At 37.6% G+C, this 17,417-nt stretch overlaps 1 protein-coding gene across 2 annotated transcripts; it reads right to left on the bottom strand.

Annotated features, from left to right (window-relative positions):
- Nucleotides 1-187: 187 nt before the first annotated feature.
- LOC108986152 (actin-related protein 9) lies at nt 188-16,619 on the bottom strand. 2 transcript variants are annotated; one of them, XR_001995331.2, is made up of 21 exons: nt 16,509-16,605; nt 16,347-16,419; nt 16,062-16,171; nt 15,912-15,971; nt 15,755-15,820; nt 14,462-14,564; nt 13,112-13,320; nt 12,353-12,473; nt 7,437-7,501; nt 6,636-6,725; nt 6,381-6,431; nt 4,907-5,038; nt 4,720-4,809; nt 4,554-4,624; nt 4,267-4,466; nt 4,151-4,194; nt 4,012-4,061; nt 2,996-3,041; nt 2,488-2,538; nt 676-876; nt 188-407 (listed from the first exon to the last, which is right to left on the bottom strand). XR_001995331.2 is itself a non-coding variant. In XM_018958675.2 (21 exons), the coding sequence occupies exons 1-20, from the start codon at nt 16,509-16,511 to the stop codon at nt 733-735; spliced, it is 1,779 nt and encodes a 592-aa protein (XP_018814220.1). In that variant the 5' UTR covers nt 16,512-16,619; the 3' UTR covers nt 188-407; nt 686-732. The 2 variants fall into 2 exon arrangements, 1 of the variants encoding a protein (XP_018814220.1); XM_018958675.2 differs by having other exon boundaries at nt 686-876; nt 16,509-16,619.
- Nucleotides 16,620-17,417: the final 798 nt, after the last annotated feature.

The following is a 17,417-nucleotide window of genomic DNA, read 5'->3' as shown; positions in this document are numbered from 1 at the left end:
ATGGTGTAGGCAGGGTACCAAACATCGCATCAGCTACTTTTGAACACGAGGACCTTGGCAATTCTCTCTGCCAAAACTCGTGCTGGCAACTGCTTCCGCTCAGAAACCCTGCGCACAACAATCCATAAAGCATGCACAAGCCTATTTTCCAAACAGAGACGAGATCTGGTAGCCGAAAGCCAAAATATTATAACATTTATCATGCATGCAAGTGGAGAAAAGACTTGCACATATATTAACTAGGAATATTTGTGAGTTATGATAAGAGATTTGGTTCTTACAGAGAATATTACGAATTCTTGAATGCAAAGCAAAAATAATCTGACTTATGAAAAAAAAAAGAAACTGCTATGGAAAAGCTGTGCAACAAGCAGTTAAAACCCGATGGTGTAGTCCGCCAGTCGAAGCTGCAAGTCCAAAAATCAAACCGGTAAATAATGCCTTGAAATATACAGATTTGTTGCTGATTATGTTACGTATGATGCACTTATAGAACAGCCTTTGACATGAATTTTGGTGCATTTATGAACAGCTCTAGATCAATTTCTAAGATTCAATTACAGATGATATTAGGATAAAAAGGACAACCACGCGTTATTTTGATCATCTCTAAAAGAAAAAAAAATTATGAAATTGAGAATTTTCAAAAACTATCAGTTAAACTTTCTTGCTTACAGAAAAGCACCTGCCAGCTTGAACAAACATCAAGAGTGCGGGAGGGCCTGCGAACTTTTAGGAGTTTATGTAACACATTGCTTGTGCTTGAAGAAAATAAGAGTCCTTGTATTTTCTGCCACTTCCAATGTGAATCCCATTGCGAATCCAGTCTTCTCGATGTATCCAAGCATCCCGGCCAAAATCAAGAATTCCAAGAATCTGTTATGGAGATGTGGCAAATAAGTGAGTTCTTAAAGTCTGAGTCATTAGACTCCTACGTCAAATAGTGCAGATGCAATCTCCCCCCTTATAGGTTACCAGTTGCGAAGCGGGGTGTTCGACCAGAATCTCTTCACGATTTCACATCAAACCATTCACGTCAAATTAAATCCTTAATAATTAACTCCCCTTTTAAAAAGTTCACTATTTGACCTCTACAGATTAAAACATTATAAGGTGAAACTAGAAATATAATCATCCACTAGCACAATCACAAAATATATAAGCAATTACAATAGACCACTAATAAGTAGACCCGTGCAACGCTATACTTTTCTGCTCATGATCTTCCTTCTAAGCATGCAGCAAAGTATGCATGTAGAAAAAAGCAGTTGAGGTCATAGCAAGAGTAAGCACCAAAAGCAGAAGAGGTATTTTCAAAGAACTTTTGCATAACAAGGCTTCTCGGTTGCATTTCATTGGTCTCTAAGGCAAAGCCTTGCTCATCATTCCATTGATCTTTTCTTCTTTATTCAACCGGTTATATTTGATCTGTAGCTGGTAGTGACATGAGCAAAAGGTCTGGAATGGTCTATTTTATTAGTTAGATAGCAAGTTCAAGGGATTGGATGGGTTAAGTATGGCCTCTAAATGCGACACTCAGCTTGTTTAGTAGCAGTTGTCTGTTTCGGAATTCAATCTTGAATAAAAGAAGTGAAGAGTCTTCGTGGGCAGATGACTCGATGAGCATTTGCAACTGTTTATAGTCATGACTTTTGTATCATTTACTGCTTCCCTTGATCAACTTGATGGCTTGAATATGATGTTTTTTTTATACATTTTCTCATCTAAACCCCACTACTGATGAATATGAAATATTTTTTTATCAGTGTATATGAATAGTTACATATTTCACGGTGATGAGAGAATTTGCAGACTTCTTTCTGCAATTTGCTTTTTCTTTTTAAGGCATGCCAAGTTGGGTTACATTTGATCCCTAGCTATACTGTCAAATTATATTGCATTTATCTTAGAATTGAACAAAAAAGGGAGGAAAAAAAATGAAAATCCACTTAATCCCTATCTTTTTCATCATCAATGCAAATATGTGAACAACGCAACCCTTTGACCTGCACATTTTCTTTCTTTTTAATGAGAGGGCCTGCACATAACTATTAACTTTCATTATTTTTTCATCTATGTAATTAGGGGAAGGAGGGGTAGATGACACTCAATATGCATAACCTCCAAAGCCCACTTCACCAACTTCATTAGTTTGAGATACGTATTGTCCCTTAACATTTACTGAAGTTTCTAAGATGTACAATGTCTTCCCCCTCTGGCAGTTAAAAACATTTATCTCTTTTCTTATCGAAGTCAAATTCTTAGGGAAACTCTCCTCATATTCTATGGTGGCATGTACTCTAGCAAAGCACACCAGAAGCAATTCAGATAATCAAATTGTCATCAACCAACAATGACAACAAAAATAGGCAGCCAACATATGAAGAAAACAAACACACAAGTTAATCAGAATCATCTTTAAAAGGACCAACTACAGGTAAAATGGAATACAAAATAAAGGAGAACAGTTTTGAGTGCTTGACTTACTACTCCACCTTTCCATGACACAAAATTTGGATCAGTTCTTGATTGCAGAACCTGTTTAAGATACGTTAAGGTCAGAAAATCTATCATCCATAATCACTTGAACGAAAGTTAAACAAAAGATGATATAGAAGGTACAAGAGGAATCTCAGAAGGTAAAAAAACTGATGCCCCTAAAACCAAGGACTATATCCCTGTATGCAGTTGTAGATTCAAATGAAAATATTACTCTTATCACTTTTATGACCCTTGCAGGTTTTTTTTCCCATAAAATCGATCTCTTCTCTTCCAGCAGAAAAATTAATCAAAGGTACAACCATCAAAGGTATAACCATTTGCTGTGAAATGTGGATATGGATAAAATCTTGTCTTAGCATTAACACAAGCACTTCTACATGGCAATAAGGAGCTCATTTCTGAATGAAGAAAACAATTTCCAAGGTCCAGAATATAATGCGATGCAAGCAGATTATATGTCATATAAACAAGGAAATAGTATGTTCAAGCTAACCTCAACAGTATCAATTGCCTCATTTGAAGGAATTGCATGCAAAACTCTGCAACAAGAAAGGGCAAATAAGATGTGGAAGCATTACAGAGGTCTTGGAATCTCCCATAGAAACTAAGTCAGTCCAGTACATTTCAAAAGCATTTAATTTTGATTAGCAGCTCATGACGTCAATGCCTGACTTCATGTTTATTATCCTTCTACATTGGACAGAAATAGTCCCCCTGGTGTTTCTAAAAGCAATTACACAAGTATGAAATTCTGAGTGGTTTATCAAATAAGGTATAAGATAAAAACTAGAAACTATCAATACTTTTAAAAGCTAGGTAAACAGAACAACAGAGTGAGTGTGGCACAAAAGGCAATAGAACATTTGGTATGAGTAACCTAATCTAGTGAATCAACTTAAAAGCACAAGGAAATGATGATCATGTGCCTTTAAACGACAAGAGCAGCCAGCAAATTGTAACATCTGCCTTATATAGTTCCCCTAAAAGGAAAAGATTGTAGCACAACAACCCAAACCAAATGAGCCAGTTGAAACCTTCTTTATAGGTGAAGACCTCCAAAATTTAACTAATATAATGAATCAACTGAAAAAATATGACTTAACCAGGGCTAAGTGATGAAAAATGCCTTGGAAGTGAATGCATCCTTCATAAATGCTGTAACAGAGAGAGAACCTAGCTTCTCTAACAATAAGATTCTAGAGTACTCCTACAAGGATCAGCCTCTTAAAGCGTTATTTATAATTGAAGACCTATAAATTAACAGTGGTGGACTGCCTAACGTAAGAGGTGTAGCCTCCCAACCTTGTATATTTGCAGTGGAATGAATATCTATACTCTTTTCTGATGGGTTTTTGTCAGGACTAAGATTGCTGTAGAGTAAAAAAAAGGAAAACTTTTTTTTTTTTTTTTGTTTCCTTTGATAAGTTGATCGATTGAAAGGAAATCTTGTACCCACTATTAGTACTAAAACAATCACGATTTATTTCTAAAAGCAAAATCTGAACAAACCTCTCCTCCACTGCAGGAATAAGGCCACCCGTCAACGCCACTCCACCTATCTAAAGCACAAAACAATGTTATTTCTTCCTGCCTCAATTGTTATTCAGAAATATAATCTCACACAGTCCATCAGGCTACCAAAACTCACCAATTGTATGCTACAAAACAACTTTCTCTGGAGGTCTATACGCCCTGTCAAATGAACACCGTATATTTAATCAGCATCACTTACAGGATGTAGTAGGATAAATGTGATCAAACTACCTGTTGAAAGAATGCTGCTTGTGATAGCCTCTGCCAGGCCAACCTTCTCTTCTTTCTTTGGTCTAGCCGCAAAAATTGGGTAGCTATCCCACATTGGTAATCCAATATTCATGCTAGGATATAAACCATCTGATATGTCAGATCTTCTGGGAAATTCCATGTGCCATGTATCTTCCAGCATATCCTCATAGTCATGAAACCTAGTGAAGTAAAGAACATAAAAAGTAGCAGAAGTTACTGCTGGTTTCTTCATGTGCAAGCCTATGGTACTGATACACATTACTAACCAAGAACGTGGTGGTGGAGGATACACATCTGGAACCAAAAGCATTGGGTAGAACAGACCCATAGGAGGAACCTATTAAAGTAACCATAAGTGATATTGTTCAGCCAAACAAGGTACATTCAAAAGGACAGAATTAGCAAAAAAAGATTTTGTAATAAGAGACGAACACTAAGGGCAGTTAGCCTTGTCTTGTGAGACCCAGCGGGCATGCCATCTTCATAGGAATGAACTATAGCAGCGGCATCAAGTTCCCCTTCCTATGCACAAGAAAGAAATACTTTGAAAAGAGGACAATCAGAGAAGCAAGGACACTTTTGAAAAGTATAATCGAAATAAAGAGAAAACATAACTCACTTTAATTTCACAATATGTCTCTTTCAGTCGGTTTAGCATCAACAGATCTATAGGCTTTGTCAAAATGTCAGTGCGAATTTGTGGCCATGTCTGATGATGCCTCTGAGTCCAGAGGAGGCATCTTGCGATATCCTGAAAATGTTAGCACATCCTGATGTGACTAAATTATTTTATTTTTTATTTATTGGCACCAGGTGTCCGGGAATAACGTCTCGACTAATCCTGGGAGTGCACAGACCCTCGGCAAGGAGTTTCTCGCAAGTGCACCTCATGTAATTCAAGGGGAAAATCCCCTAGTCCGATGGCCCCTAGAAATTGTTTGCACTCAGTGGGTTTTGAACCTTAGGCTCCAAGACCAAGGCCTTTACCACTTGAGCCAACCCCAAGGGGTTATCCTGATGTGACTAAATTATCAAGGACAACTACGGATCACCTGGGTAATATGGAACAGACTGGGCTATCATAGAACAAATACAAAAAAAACTGCAGCACAAGTATGTATGCCAGAAACATCAGAAGAAAAAGGTGGTCAAAGAAAAATATAAAATGGGTTTTTTCAACTCTGTGGATTAGGAAAGGTGGGAGCAATAAAAAATATAAGAAAAAGCTGACAGATGATTAAAGAACGGAGAGTGTGACAAACAGAAGGGAATAAGAAAGAAAGATACCAAGGATGATTAGGTCACGTGTGAAGAACAAACTAATGCAGCAACAAGGCATAATATGATTCAAGTTAAATGCACTTCAAGAACAAGAAATCTATCAGAAAAAGTGAGTCGACAAAAAGAAATTGAAAAATGTAAGGGGTTAAAAAAAATTGGCGTTTTACACTTTGCAACCCAAACTATCAAAACTGACATATTGCATCCTCAAACTACCACCGACTGTCAAATAATACCTCTTTTTCCAAGTCTACCAGTTAAGAATACAAACAATGGACAATTTGAAACAATCTCGATAGTTGGATGCTGACAAGATCTTAATGATAGTCTATTTATTTGAAAATTTATAGTAGTTGAAGGGTGCAATGTGACAGTTTCATCAGTTCAGGCTTTGAATTTATAAAATATGTTAGTTGAAGAGTGAAAGCATCTTTATCCCAAAAATCATGTCTTGCAGCACCTTGACAAAAAGAAATAGAAGAAAGTTGATATGCTGAGAGTCACCCACACAAAAACAAAGAAATGCAGCATCAAGAATGATTCAAGTTCAAGGTACTGGGAGGACAATAAACCAGTAAGAAAGGTCGCCAATCAACAATGAAACAATTTGCCATACATTAAATGCAAAGATGTGATGTTTGCTTTTTTTAAAGAAATGACTAGTCAGCACAAACGGTTTCCTCGTTTACTTGGCTGGGTGAAAAATCTACTCCCAATGGTATCACCTTATGAAACAATTAATAAACACAGACATTTTCCACGTATAAGTATATAGCTCATTCAGAAGTAATAAGTTTTAAGATGAATCGGACCTCTCCACCAAAAGGTAACGTCTTCTCTGTAGTAGGTAGCGCCACTCCATCCTAAACACCAAAAGTTGATTATCAAAGGCAGGAAAGCCTTACTTTCCAAAAACAGATACTTCACCATGCTACAACTAAGACCCAGCAAGAAGCAGGAAATAAATTAATGTCCTTTTTTTTTCAAATATTTGATTTCAAAAGTGAAGAAGAAAGACCTGGATATCCAGCAAAAAGAAAAACGAAGTATAAATGTATTGTAGTTACCTCAATGCAAATCACTGTTGTCACCTGAGCACCCATATTTACAACACAAGCTGTTGATAACCCATTGCCAAAAACAGCTGCTAGACCTTCCTGCATCAAATTATTGGAATAAATAACCATCTACAAGAGGAAATTTCTAGCGTACACATGGGAATGCAAATTTCAAGAAAATCATCAACACTTAAGAATAAATAGAACTTGTAAAGCATAATGCCAATGATGGCATAATCAACCAGGAATAATGGAGCATAGATTGGCTCCTGGAAAAAAAACTCGTGATGGTTCATGTTACTAATACTACTTGTCTGGGTTATATTATATTGTTATATCATTTTGTTGAGGAGCATATTGAATCATTAACTGAGGCAAGTTTCCCATACATTAAAAGATATTATGTATCTTGAAAAATAAGGAAAAAGTGGTTACTTGCTCATAGAAGTAACATGGATGGAAATTGGACACCAAAAAAAAAAAAACTTTCAGTATATCTATCATGCCAAATCCGTCTTCCGCAGGTTATTTCTACATAGAAAGTGAATTCATATAATATTCGCGCACTCTAGCAAAATGTTTGATGTTCAAGATAAATCAAGCTCAAACTTTGTCCATAGGATAAAATATCAGTCTGCAAGATCACTACGAACTATTTTTTGATAAGCAGATAAGAAGATCACAACAAACTAAATAGATATAGATATCTAGTATATAAACCCAGTTGGTATAGGGCATGGTTTAATGCCAGTATGAATGGTTAAATAAATTCAACATTTGAAACTTTTAATAATTAACAGAAAGTCTCACCTGGTGTACCACTGCAGAGCTAAAACGCAAGTCTCGCAACACTATGGATAACATTTCTTTAATTTCTGCTTATAATAAAGAGCATACACAAAATTTAATTAGTTCCCCACATTTCAGTTTTCTCTTCAAGAAGCAATAAGCAAATATGGAGAAGTAATCAAAGATTTGCATGGTTACCATCCAGATGGAGAAAAAATTGGAGATGCGCATGATTAAGATAGCTTTATTTTTAAGTGATGACTAGAAAAACAGTTTTTAGAAGAGTTCACACACTATTCTTCAAATCAATGGCACGCCAAGCAGTGAGATGAACCTCACATGCTAGGTAGAAATATCCAATACGCTTCATCCAGAAACAACTAAGGTTGTCAGCTGCCTTTCACTTAATACATAATGTACAACCCACCAAAAGTTGTTAGCTAGGTTGCAACAGCCATAACACAGCTTAAAAACATCCATTACATTGGTGGACAGGCAAATAGAAGTGGAGGATCGCTGCAACCAATTTGAAACTCAAATTTATGGTGCAACTTCAACAGACCTAAACCCAATAAAGTAGCTCGCATCATTGAAATTGATAAAGTCGACAAAAAGAATGACCTCATTATGAAATGACATTATGACATCATATGATGAAAGCCAAGTCTATTGCATGCTGACAACCATAACAAGATGTACTTTTCAAGATTCTTAAATATCAAGCTTAGAGGTCCTCAAGTTAATTTTTTTATTTTTATAAAAAACAAGTCAAAATGTTGAGGACCCATAATTTCTTAAACTTCGAGAATATTAAATGCTCTAGTACAAAGAGCATCCAGCATAAACACCTCATTTCTGGTTGGTAATGAGTTCTCATTGACTCACTTTCTGGATGCGGAACAAACCTTTTTCGGAAGCATGAGCTATGGGTGTCTTAATTCTAGATCTGGCAAGCAAGTTGTAAAGTATAAATTAGAGAGGACATCTGAGTTAAAACTAAGAAAAATGATCAACTAAACCCAAAGACATACAAGATTCCAAATTGTCCTTGTGTCAATAGTGTACTTGCAAGCAGACTGGCTAAACACATGGGCTTTTAAGATCTGACCATCCTTTGATAGGAGAACTAATACCATTGAAATGCTGACTATAGACTTTTTTTTTGTTGATAAATAAATAAATTGTATTGATCAAAGAAAGGCAAAGCCAGTACACAACTCTGATGCCTTAACTAGGTAGGCACATTAGAGGCAAGAAAATCATGAAAGGCCATGCCATTAAAATCCACAGCAATAGCCCAACTACATGGAGTTCTAAAAAATAAAACTTTAAGCTCCTCCGACGATCTTTCCTGGTCTTCGAAAGTCCGCTCATTCCGCTCTTGCCATAATCACCACATAATGCAAAGAGGGATCATCTTCCAAATTGCTTTAATTGGTTGCCTGCCTCTTATGTTTGACCAACTAGCCATAGCTGCCTCCACGGTCTTTGGCATAACCCAGGCCATATCCAATTGAGCGAATACCTCATTCCAGAGAATCCTTGTTGTATCACAATACAGGAGGAGATGCTCTACCGACTCTCCCCCTCCTCAACACATGCAACACCAGTCTCCAATAATAATCCTCCTTTTCCTCAAGTTATCAGTGGTGAGTATTTTACCCAAAGAAGCAGTCCATACAAAGAAAGAGACTTTAGGAGGTGCCTTGTGTCTCCAGATCTTTCTCCAAGGGAACTGAGTATTAGACTCTTGAGAAAGGGCCTTATAGAAAGAACGAATGGAAAAAGTACCTTTGCCTGCTGGAGTCCACCACATAACATCCTCTTGCCGCTTGTTTTGTCTCATAAAATATATGAGGCCATAGAAATCTTCAAGGGTGCTTATTTCCCAATCCTGTACCGCCCTACTAAAATTAATGTTCCAAAGGATCTGTCCCTCCGATATCTCCATAACTTCCGCCACTAAAGCATCCTTAGCACTTGCAATCTGGAAAAGAGAAGGATACAAATCTTGTAAAGCCCTATTGCCACACCAAACGTCTCTCCAGAATTTGATCATCGAGCCCACACCCAACTGAAACTTAACATAACGGCTAAACACCCCCCATCCTCTTCTTATGCATTTCCACAAACCAACTCCATATGCCCCCCTGACTTCTCTAGTACACCAATCCCCCCATAAGCCACTATATTTCTTCTCAATCACCAATTTCCATAAACTGTTTGGTTCCTTGGCAAATCTCCACAGCCACTTGCCTAATAACGCTCGATTAAATACCCTTAGATTTCTAACCCCCAAACCTCCACCAGAGATAGGACGACAGACCTGCTCCCACTTTACTAGGTAAAACTTGAACTCCTCCCCCCTACCCCCCCCCCCCCACAAGAAATCACGCTGGAGCTTCTCAATATGCTGACTATAGACTCCGTGGCTAATACAGAGACTCTTGTGATTCGAGAGCATGTTGCTGATTTTTTCGAACACTTACTAAACAGGTGGGATGGTGGCCAAAGCTCGATGGACTAGCTTTTGAGTCCATAGATCCACAGAGTGTTTCGTGGTTGGAGAGGCCCTTCGAGGAGGTGGGGGTTCATGGTGTGGTGAGGAAAATGGTTAAAGATAAAGCACCTGGTCCTAATGGTTTCTCTATGGAATTTTTCCAAACATGTTGGAATGTGGTGAAGGAGGATTTAATGAAGGTGGTTCAGGAATATTTTTCGGTTGGAAAATTTGAAAAAAGCCTAAATGCCACTTTTATTGCACTCATCCCTAAGAAGCTTGGGGCAACGGAAGTGAAAGATTATCGACCCATTAGCCTCGTAAATGGGGTGTATAAGATCATATACAAGGTGTTTGCAAATCGTTTCGGGGAGGTGTTGGGAAAGATCATTTCGAAACCCCAAAACGCTTTTGTAAGGGGTAGACAAATTTTGAACCCAGTTCTCATTGCCAATGAATGCTTAGATAGTAGATTAAAATCTAGCAATAAGGGGATCTTATGTAAATTAGATATGGAAAAAGCTTATGATCATATGAATTGGGAGTTCTTAATTTACTTACTTGGGAGGTGTGGATTTGGGGAGAGATGGTGTTCGTGGATCAGATGGTGCATCTCAACGGTGAAGTTTTCAGTGTTAGTAAATGGAAGTCCAGTTGGCTTCTTTAACAGCTCGCGAGGCTTAAGACAAGTGGATCCTTTATCTCCACTTTTATTTGTCATAGTTATGAAGGTGGTTAGCAGAATGATCTCGGCCTTGGTTAATAGTGGTTTTGTGACTAGTTTCTTGGTTGGTGACCCCAATAGGGGTACTCTTAACATTTCTCACTTATTGTTTGTAGATGATACACTGATTTTTTGTGAGGCAGAACAAAACCAAATGTAGGCATTGAGGGCTCTCTTACTTTGTTTTGAAGCGATGTCTAATTTGAAAGTGAACTTAGACAAATCAGAGTGGTAATGTTCGCAACATCTTACAATTGGCTAACATTCTTGGATGCAAGGTTTATTTTCTTCCCATGAATTACCTTGGTCTTCCGTTGGGGGTAGCATCACAAACTAAATCGATTTGGGATATAGTGATTGAAAAGATTGAACGTATACTAGCTGGTTAGAAGAGATTGTACTTGTCGAAAGGTGGTCGAATCACCTTAATCAAAAACACTGTCTAATTACCAACGTATTTCGTATCAGTATTCCCAATTCTTGCAAGTGCAACGACTCGGATTGAGAAATTGCACCGTGATTTTCTTTGAAGTGGCATGGGGGATGAATTCAAATTCCTCTTGGTCAAGCGGGATAATGTATGCTCTCCTATTTCTTCTGGTGGGTTGGGAATCAGAAATCTGCGGATCTTTAATAGGACTTTACTTGAAAAATGGTTGTGGAGATTGGAATCGGAAGCTCTATGGAAGTCGGTGATTGACCTTAAATATGGAGGTGTGTATGGGGGTTGGAGCACTAGAGAGGTGAGTGGGGCTTATGGAGTGGGAGTTTGGAAGCATATTCGATGAGGGCGAGGAGTTTTTACCCGTCATACTAGACTTATATTGGGAGATGGTTCTAGAATTAAATTCTAGAGCGACCTATGGTGTGGTGATAACGTCCTAAAGACTCATCCCCTTCAGTTTCAGGATTGCTTGTGAAAAAGAATCTTCAATGGCTGATATTATGGTGATATCTGGAGATCAAATCCAGTGGAATGTGAACTTTAGTAGGGCTCCCCAAGATTGGAAAATTGGTAGCTTTGAGGATTTTTTTCGTCTTCTATACTCCATGAGACCGAGCTTTCAAGGAGTTGACAGGTTGTGGTGAATACCCACAGGTAAAGGCATATTCTCGGTTCGCTCTTTCTATAAGTCTCTCACACAATTGCAAGACAATCAATTCCCTTGGAAGAGGATTTGGCAAATCAAGGTGCCTCCTAAAGCGGCTTTTTTATGGGCTATAGCTGTAGATTTTAATGCCCTTGGCCTTCATGACTTCCTTGTTTCTTTTTCTTCTTCCTAGATAGGCGATAACTCGTTAAAACCTTCCTCTGTACTTGGGCTAAGCCTATTATTATTAATACAATCATTTACTTATATACAAAAAAAAGATCTGACCATCCTTTTCGTTGAACACAAAAAACCCGATCAAATTCAAAGCATTCTTCAGCTGATGTTACACTACTTTCAGAAGCCTATAAGCAATAAACCATTCTGGTAGTTGTTGAGAAATTCCTATCACAAATAAGCATATGCTGGCAGAAAAAATGTAGGAACACACGTCTAAAAACTGTACAGGTTATAGAGAGAAGTGACCACTTTTAATGTTTATCATAAGTATTAAGCCACAGACAAGTTGCAACATACAGAAGACAACAAAAGCCAAATTAGAAAGAGATTTCTCAATGTAATGATCTCATAATCTACAAAGAACTATTTACGGCATAAATACCATGGTTATCAAATGTTTCTGGCACAACAAGAATAGCAGAGTACATGTTTCGTTCAATGTGAGGGATATGCAATTTCTCCATCAATATCCAGTCCCAAATAGCATGCAGATCCTCAATTACCTGAAAAACAAGAATGGGGTAATTAAGAGAAAAAGTAATTCCCAAAATAGTAAAAAGCAATTTATTTTACAGGATCAAAACAGATGTGATAACACCAAAAAATGGTGACTAGGGTTAACTGGATCACAAATCATAATCGTACACAGTACAGAACATGTACGCAGCACATCACTTACCCCGGAACAAGGTAAGATTAGGGGGAAGCTTATGTAGCTAACAAGTTCCTTTATTGAAAACTAGTGTGCAGAAACTGGTTTCCTATCCATTCATTTCAATCCCTTCATCTTTTGCTATCTGTGACCATTATCCTAACTTGTCCCATCATGAACAAAGGTTCCAATTATCTAATGTTTTGTTTAAAGAAGAAGAACGACAACAACAACAACAATAATAAGGGGGTACAAGAATTAACTATTCAGGTCACTAAGTTTTGTGATCTGGAATAAAGTATAGCACGGTATGGATTGTGTAAATTGCATCTGTAGGTCTAATGTGCTATGAAATTGGGACAGCTTATGAGACATTGGATTCTAGGTGGAAAATGTGAGTTTGCCCCAGCAACGACAGCATTTGACATATATGATTACTGGGAATCTTTTTCTGATGCATGAGAGAGAAAATACAAATGTTTCATGTACCTGCTGCATGGGATAGTGTAGTGAAATATTCAAATGACCTCTCCGAATAGGACGTCGTAAGCAATATGGCTCTGTGGGGGATATTTTAAGCGCTTCCTCACCACATATGAACTGTCTCAATTTAGGTTTGCTAGAAATAAGCTCCATAGAATTAGTGCCTTCATGCTGGTCCAAAGACTCATTAGCCGTACCTTCATTTGTTGAACTTACTGCATAACCAATTTGCATACATAATGAAATGAACGCTGAGACTAAGCTGATACAACATTTAGATGGAGCACATCAAGTTAAATGTCATGCTATCCAACTAATTATGATTAATCAACAACCTTGCAAGCAGAGTGGGTAAAAGAAACGACAATGCTAATCAAAGCCTTAAAACCCCACGTTTCAAATAAAGTTAGACTATACTGACAGGATTGTGGAAGCCTTAAAACCACCATGGTTATTTTGACAAAAAGACATACAACTCGTCAAGATTTTATCTCACAGTGTCTAACCACTTGGACTTTATCGAAAACTAGCACAAAGCTAGACCCTCGCCGCGGCCACCCCCCACCCCAAAAAGAAGAAGAAGAAGAAGAAGGTTTTTCAGCCCAATTTCTGAAGAGTTACCCGAAAACAAGCAAAGGAAATATTGACCAAGTCAAAACAAAACAGCGATAAAACAGGAAATTATGACCTATAAAACCTGCAATGCATAAAAAAAAAATGAGAATCTTGCTAGATGAGGTTTCACATGTGTTCACTGGTGAGTGGACTTATATATATTGACATTACAGTCCAAATTAGAGCAGGTTGTATGGCCTTATCAGGCAAGTCTGTATAACTTATGAATCTATGATTATAGACCCTCACCCTGAACCACCTATGTTACGTTGAATAATGGGGTGAAACATTCTACGGCTGACCTATGAGCAAAATATTCACAAATTGTGGGCAACTGATGTGGTTCAATTATGTTCCTCCTAATTTAAGCATGCAGCAATCACTCATGTCAAGATGGATCAGAACCATAGAATGCCAAGCAATACACAAAAAGAATTATGACTGCAATTGGTCAATTAAAAAACGTGGAAAAAAAAACCCAAGGTGGATGTTAATATATATACTATGTACACGACATAGCTGTAAGACTCCAAGTGCAAATTTCAAAACATTAGAAAAAATCCTTGTATGCACCGTAGCTTACATAATATTTGGAGATGATATTTCAATTAGTGCTTTTAGTTTGCTACAGGAATGCCAATTGAGATTTTAATTCTTTATAAATTCGTTAGGACGCAAAATTCAATGGACTTGAATTTGGAAAACTTTTTCTGATTACATATGTTCCAAATCTCCGGGTACCTAATGGCAAAGATGAAGTTGGTTCCTTCTCATATAAATCGGTCCAAGAAAATGCTGTTTCCTTCCTGCTACTCTGTGGATTATATCCATCAACACGTCCCATCTGCATAAAAGATTAGTTGATTTCATTATTCTTAGCACTTACAGACCAATAAGCAAACTCTTGTATATGGCCTATATAATTCTCTAAAAATTGAAAACTTATTCATATATAAAGAATTTAACCATAAATAATTCTAGTGCTTTTTTACACCCAAACAAAGGATCAACAAGTGCCTGTATCACTTCTTAATGTAGGAACTATGTCAGGAGGCAAGAGGCCAGTAGATCAATGCATATCCTTCTTAAGCAAGGCATAACTAACATATTATAAATTTCCAGGTACAGTTGACACGTTTTGGGCAATGGGTACAGCATAAGATATTTTCAAATTCATCGCTTTAAGTATGTTTTCCTTTCAAGATATTAAAATGGAGATGTTGAAACTTTTGTTCTTTCCTTATTGTAGTTAAGTATTTAGAGTTTAAAATAAAATGAATGAAAATTGACTTAGGATAGTTTGGTACTTGAATTTTTTTGAAACATGCAAAACACCATATTGAATGATGAGTGTAGGTGGTGTATGAGATCCCAAATTACTTGGGAGGGAGAAGATTTTGCTTTTTATAACTATTCAAATCGGGCTCTGATTTGTAACATTGCCTAGTCCTTTTGGAGCAGGGCCTAAATGTAGCTTGGGCCTCCATCGGAACATTACAAATGGTATCATAGTCCATCTCAACCAGAAGTGTGGAACTTGAGCCGTACCACTTATGATAGAATGGCCCGACGTCAACGTCAAGAATTAAAGGGGGGCGATTGTGATACATGATGAGTGTAGGTGGTGTATGAGATCTACATTGCTTGGAAGAGAGAAGTCTTTGCTCTTTATAATGATTCTAATGTGACTCCAATTATTTCATTGACTAATTCTTTTAGAGTAGGGCGATGTCGCTTGAGCCTCCCTTGGAAGGCTACAAAAAATTAATGAAAGTGGACCCAAGGATTGTTTGGCAGCAATTCTAGTTTCTTGTTTCTTTTAGAGAGAGTTCTGGTTTATTGATTTCAAAAACAAAAGAAAATTCATGTTCTTCAAACTAGCCTCGATCAGATATAAAAAACAACCACAGCTCTTACAGGAAATATCAAATACCACGACAAAAAATACAAGAATCAACTTGTGTTATTCTAATACCAGTGGCTACTTTTGATAACTTCATATAAGAATCATTTTCTACCTATCGTCATGCATACCTTACGAGGGAAAGAGTTGTGGGCAACCTCTTCGTCCAGAAAAGGTATCTTCAACAGCGACGCAATCTTTTAAGAAAATGGAAAGAAAATAAAAACATAATTAATATTTAAAAATTAAAATTTACTCTCTAATGTGTGATAATGCTCATGGACTCACTATATCGTACGCCTTCTCCCGCTCCATGTGCTGAGCAGTAGTAATCTGGGAATTGAGCATCTGAGAAGGTCCAAAATATTTTAATCCAATTCCAATAATCAATGAAAAATATGAAATTAAAACTTACAAACAGAAGATATAACTACAAACCTGATCTTGAACAGTTCTCTTGGGGACTTGGTTGGTATACCGAGCAATGCAGTGAGGAATATTAACCGGAGTGTCCTGCGAAGCGAGGCCTATTCTGATATTTGCAGAACCTGGCAATCAAATGAGCCAGAACAGTGAGGGCGTCGAATAGAGAGATTGGCTCCGCAAGGTTTTTGAGTTGTAATGGAAATTTCTTGTGCTAAATTGTAAACGTAAAAGGGACAGAGAGAGTAAGCGTTCGCATGCGAGACGGTGAGGGTGAGGGTAGAATTAGGGTTAGGTTACCTGGGTTGATGATGACTAGATTGGAGCCTCGCTCGGCGACGAGTTGTGAAGGGACGACGGTTTTCAGGTAATCCTACGAAAATAAGAACTCGTATCAGAGTCAAGTTAGTTGAATCAGTGTTGGAAGAAAAGATTGAGAGCGTTCGTTTCGGTTCCTATTACCATTGTCAGAAGCAAAGAGTTGCTCAGGCTTGAAATTTGCCACTGGCCGTACGTAGCTTCTGCTCCTTCTATTTCGTTTCAGGCTTTTCTTTTCTTCGTCTATTTTCTCTTTCCAACTATTCCGAGTGGCTGATAGGACTGTTTATCTGGTCGGTTTTTCCGACCCGGTCCGGACCCGAAAACCGGATTTGTTCAAATAAATTCAAACCGGAATTTGGATACACCCGATCATATCGAATTTTAAATCTGAAACTTGAGTTTACAATTTGACACCCTTTTTTGTTTATTTTTTATTTTTTTATTATTTTAGATGTTGAAAAATAATTTTAAGAGTAGCCTCGGCCTTAATGTCATAAGAGGCATGCTACAGTTGCCAGAGAAAGACACGCATAGTCGCCAAAGGGATGAATCTATTGAAGTTCAAAGATAATCAGTTAAAACTTAAAATCTTTGTCAAGACTGGGAACCTTTTGATTGGACAAAACAGCTTTGACAGGCATCGTGACACTGTCGAAGCGCGCAATTAGATCTCATTGCTTGCAACTGCATCTTCCATTCAGCATATTTAACGAATTCAGGAATTAGGATGCCACTAGCACAAAAGACACCCTTTTGGGCCTTTTCCACAGGAATATCCTATATTTTAACACATTGATCTGGACTTGTGTCTGTGCAAGATAGCATTCAAGACGTTCTACTCAACATTGATATGCCTAAAGCTTCAAGAAGAAATTTAGAGACAATGATGTTCTACTCAGCATTGATATACCCGAGCCGAAACCCAAATGAATAGTCTTAGTGGCTGATGTATAGCAAAATTTTTTCCGTTTGAATAATTATTCTAATAAGTCATTATTCACTATCCATACCTTACACCCTATGAAAAAAAAACTGTCGGATGTGGGGGTG

The sequence above is a fragment of the Juglans regia genome, chromosome 12 (genome assembly GCF_001411555.2).
Source record: "Juglans regia cultivar Chandler chromosome 12, Walnut 2.0, whole genome shotgun sequence".
Taxonomy (NCBI): Eukaryota; Viridiplantae; Streptophyta; class Magnoliopsida; order Fagales; family Juglandaceae; genus Juglans; species Juglans regia.
The sequence above is the reverse complement of the archived record's forward strand: the minus strand, read 5'-3'. Positions and strand labels throughout refer to the sequence as shown.

Coding starts and splice junctions, on each gene's coding strand:
- LOC108986152 (XM_018958675.2), bottom strand. Junction 4,810..4,906: donor AGACATATTGTGAAATTAAA/GTGAGTTATGTT, acceptor TCTTGTGCATAG/GAAGGGGAACTTGATGCCGC. Junction 4,467..4,553: donor CCTCCACCACCACGTTCTTG/GTTAGTAATGTG, acceptor TTACTTCACTAG/GTTTCATGACTATGAGGATA.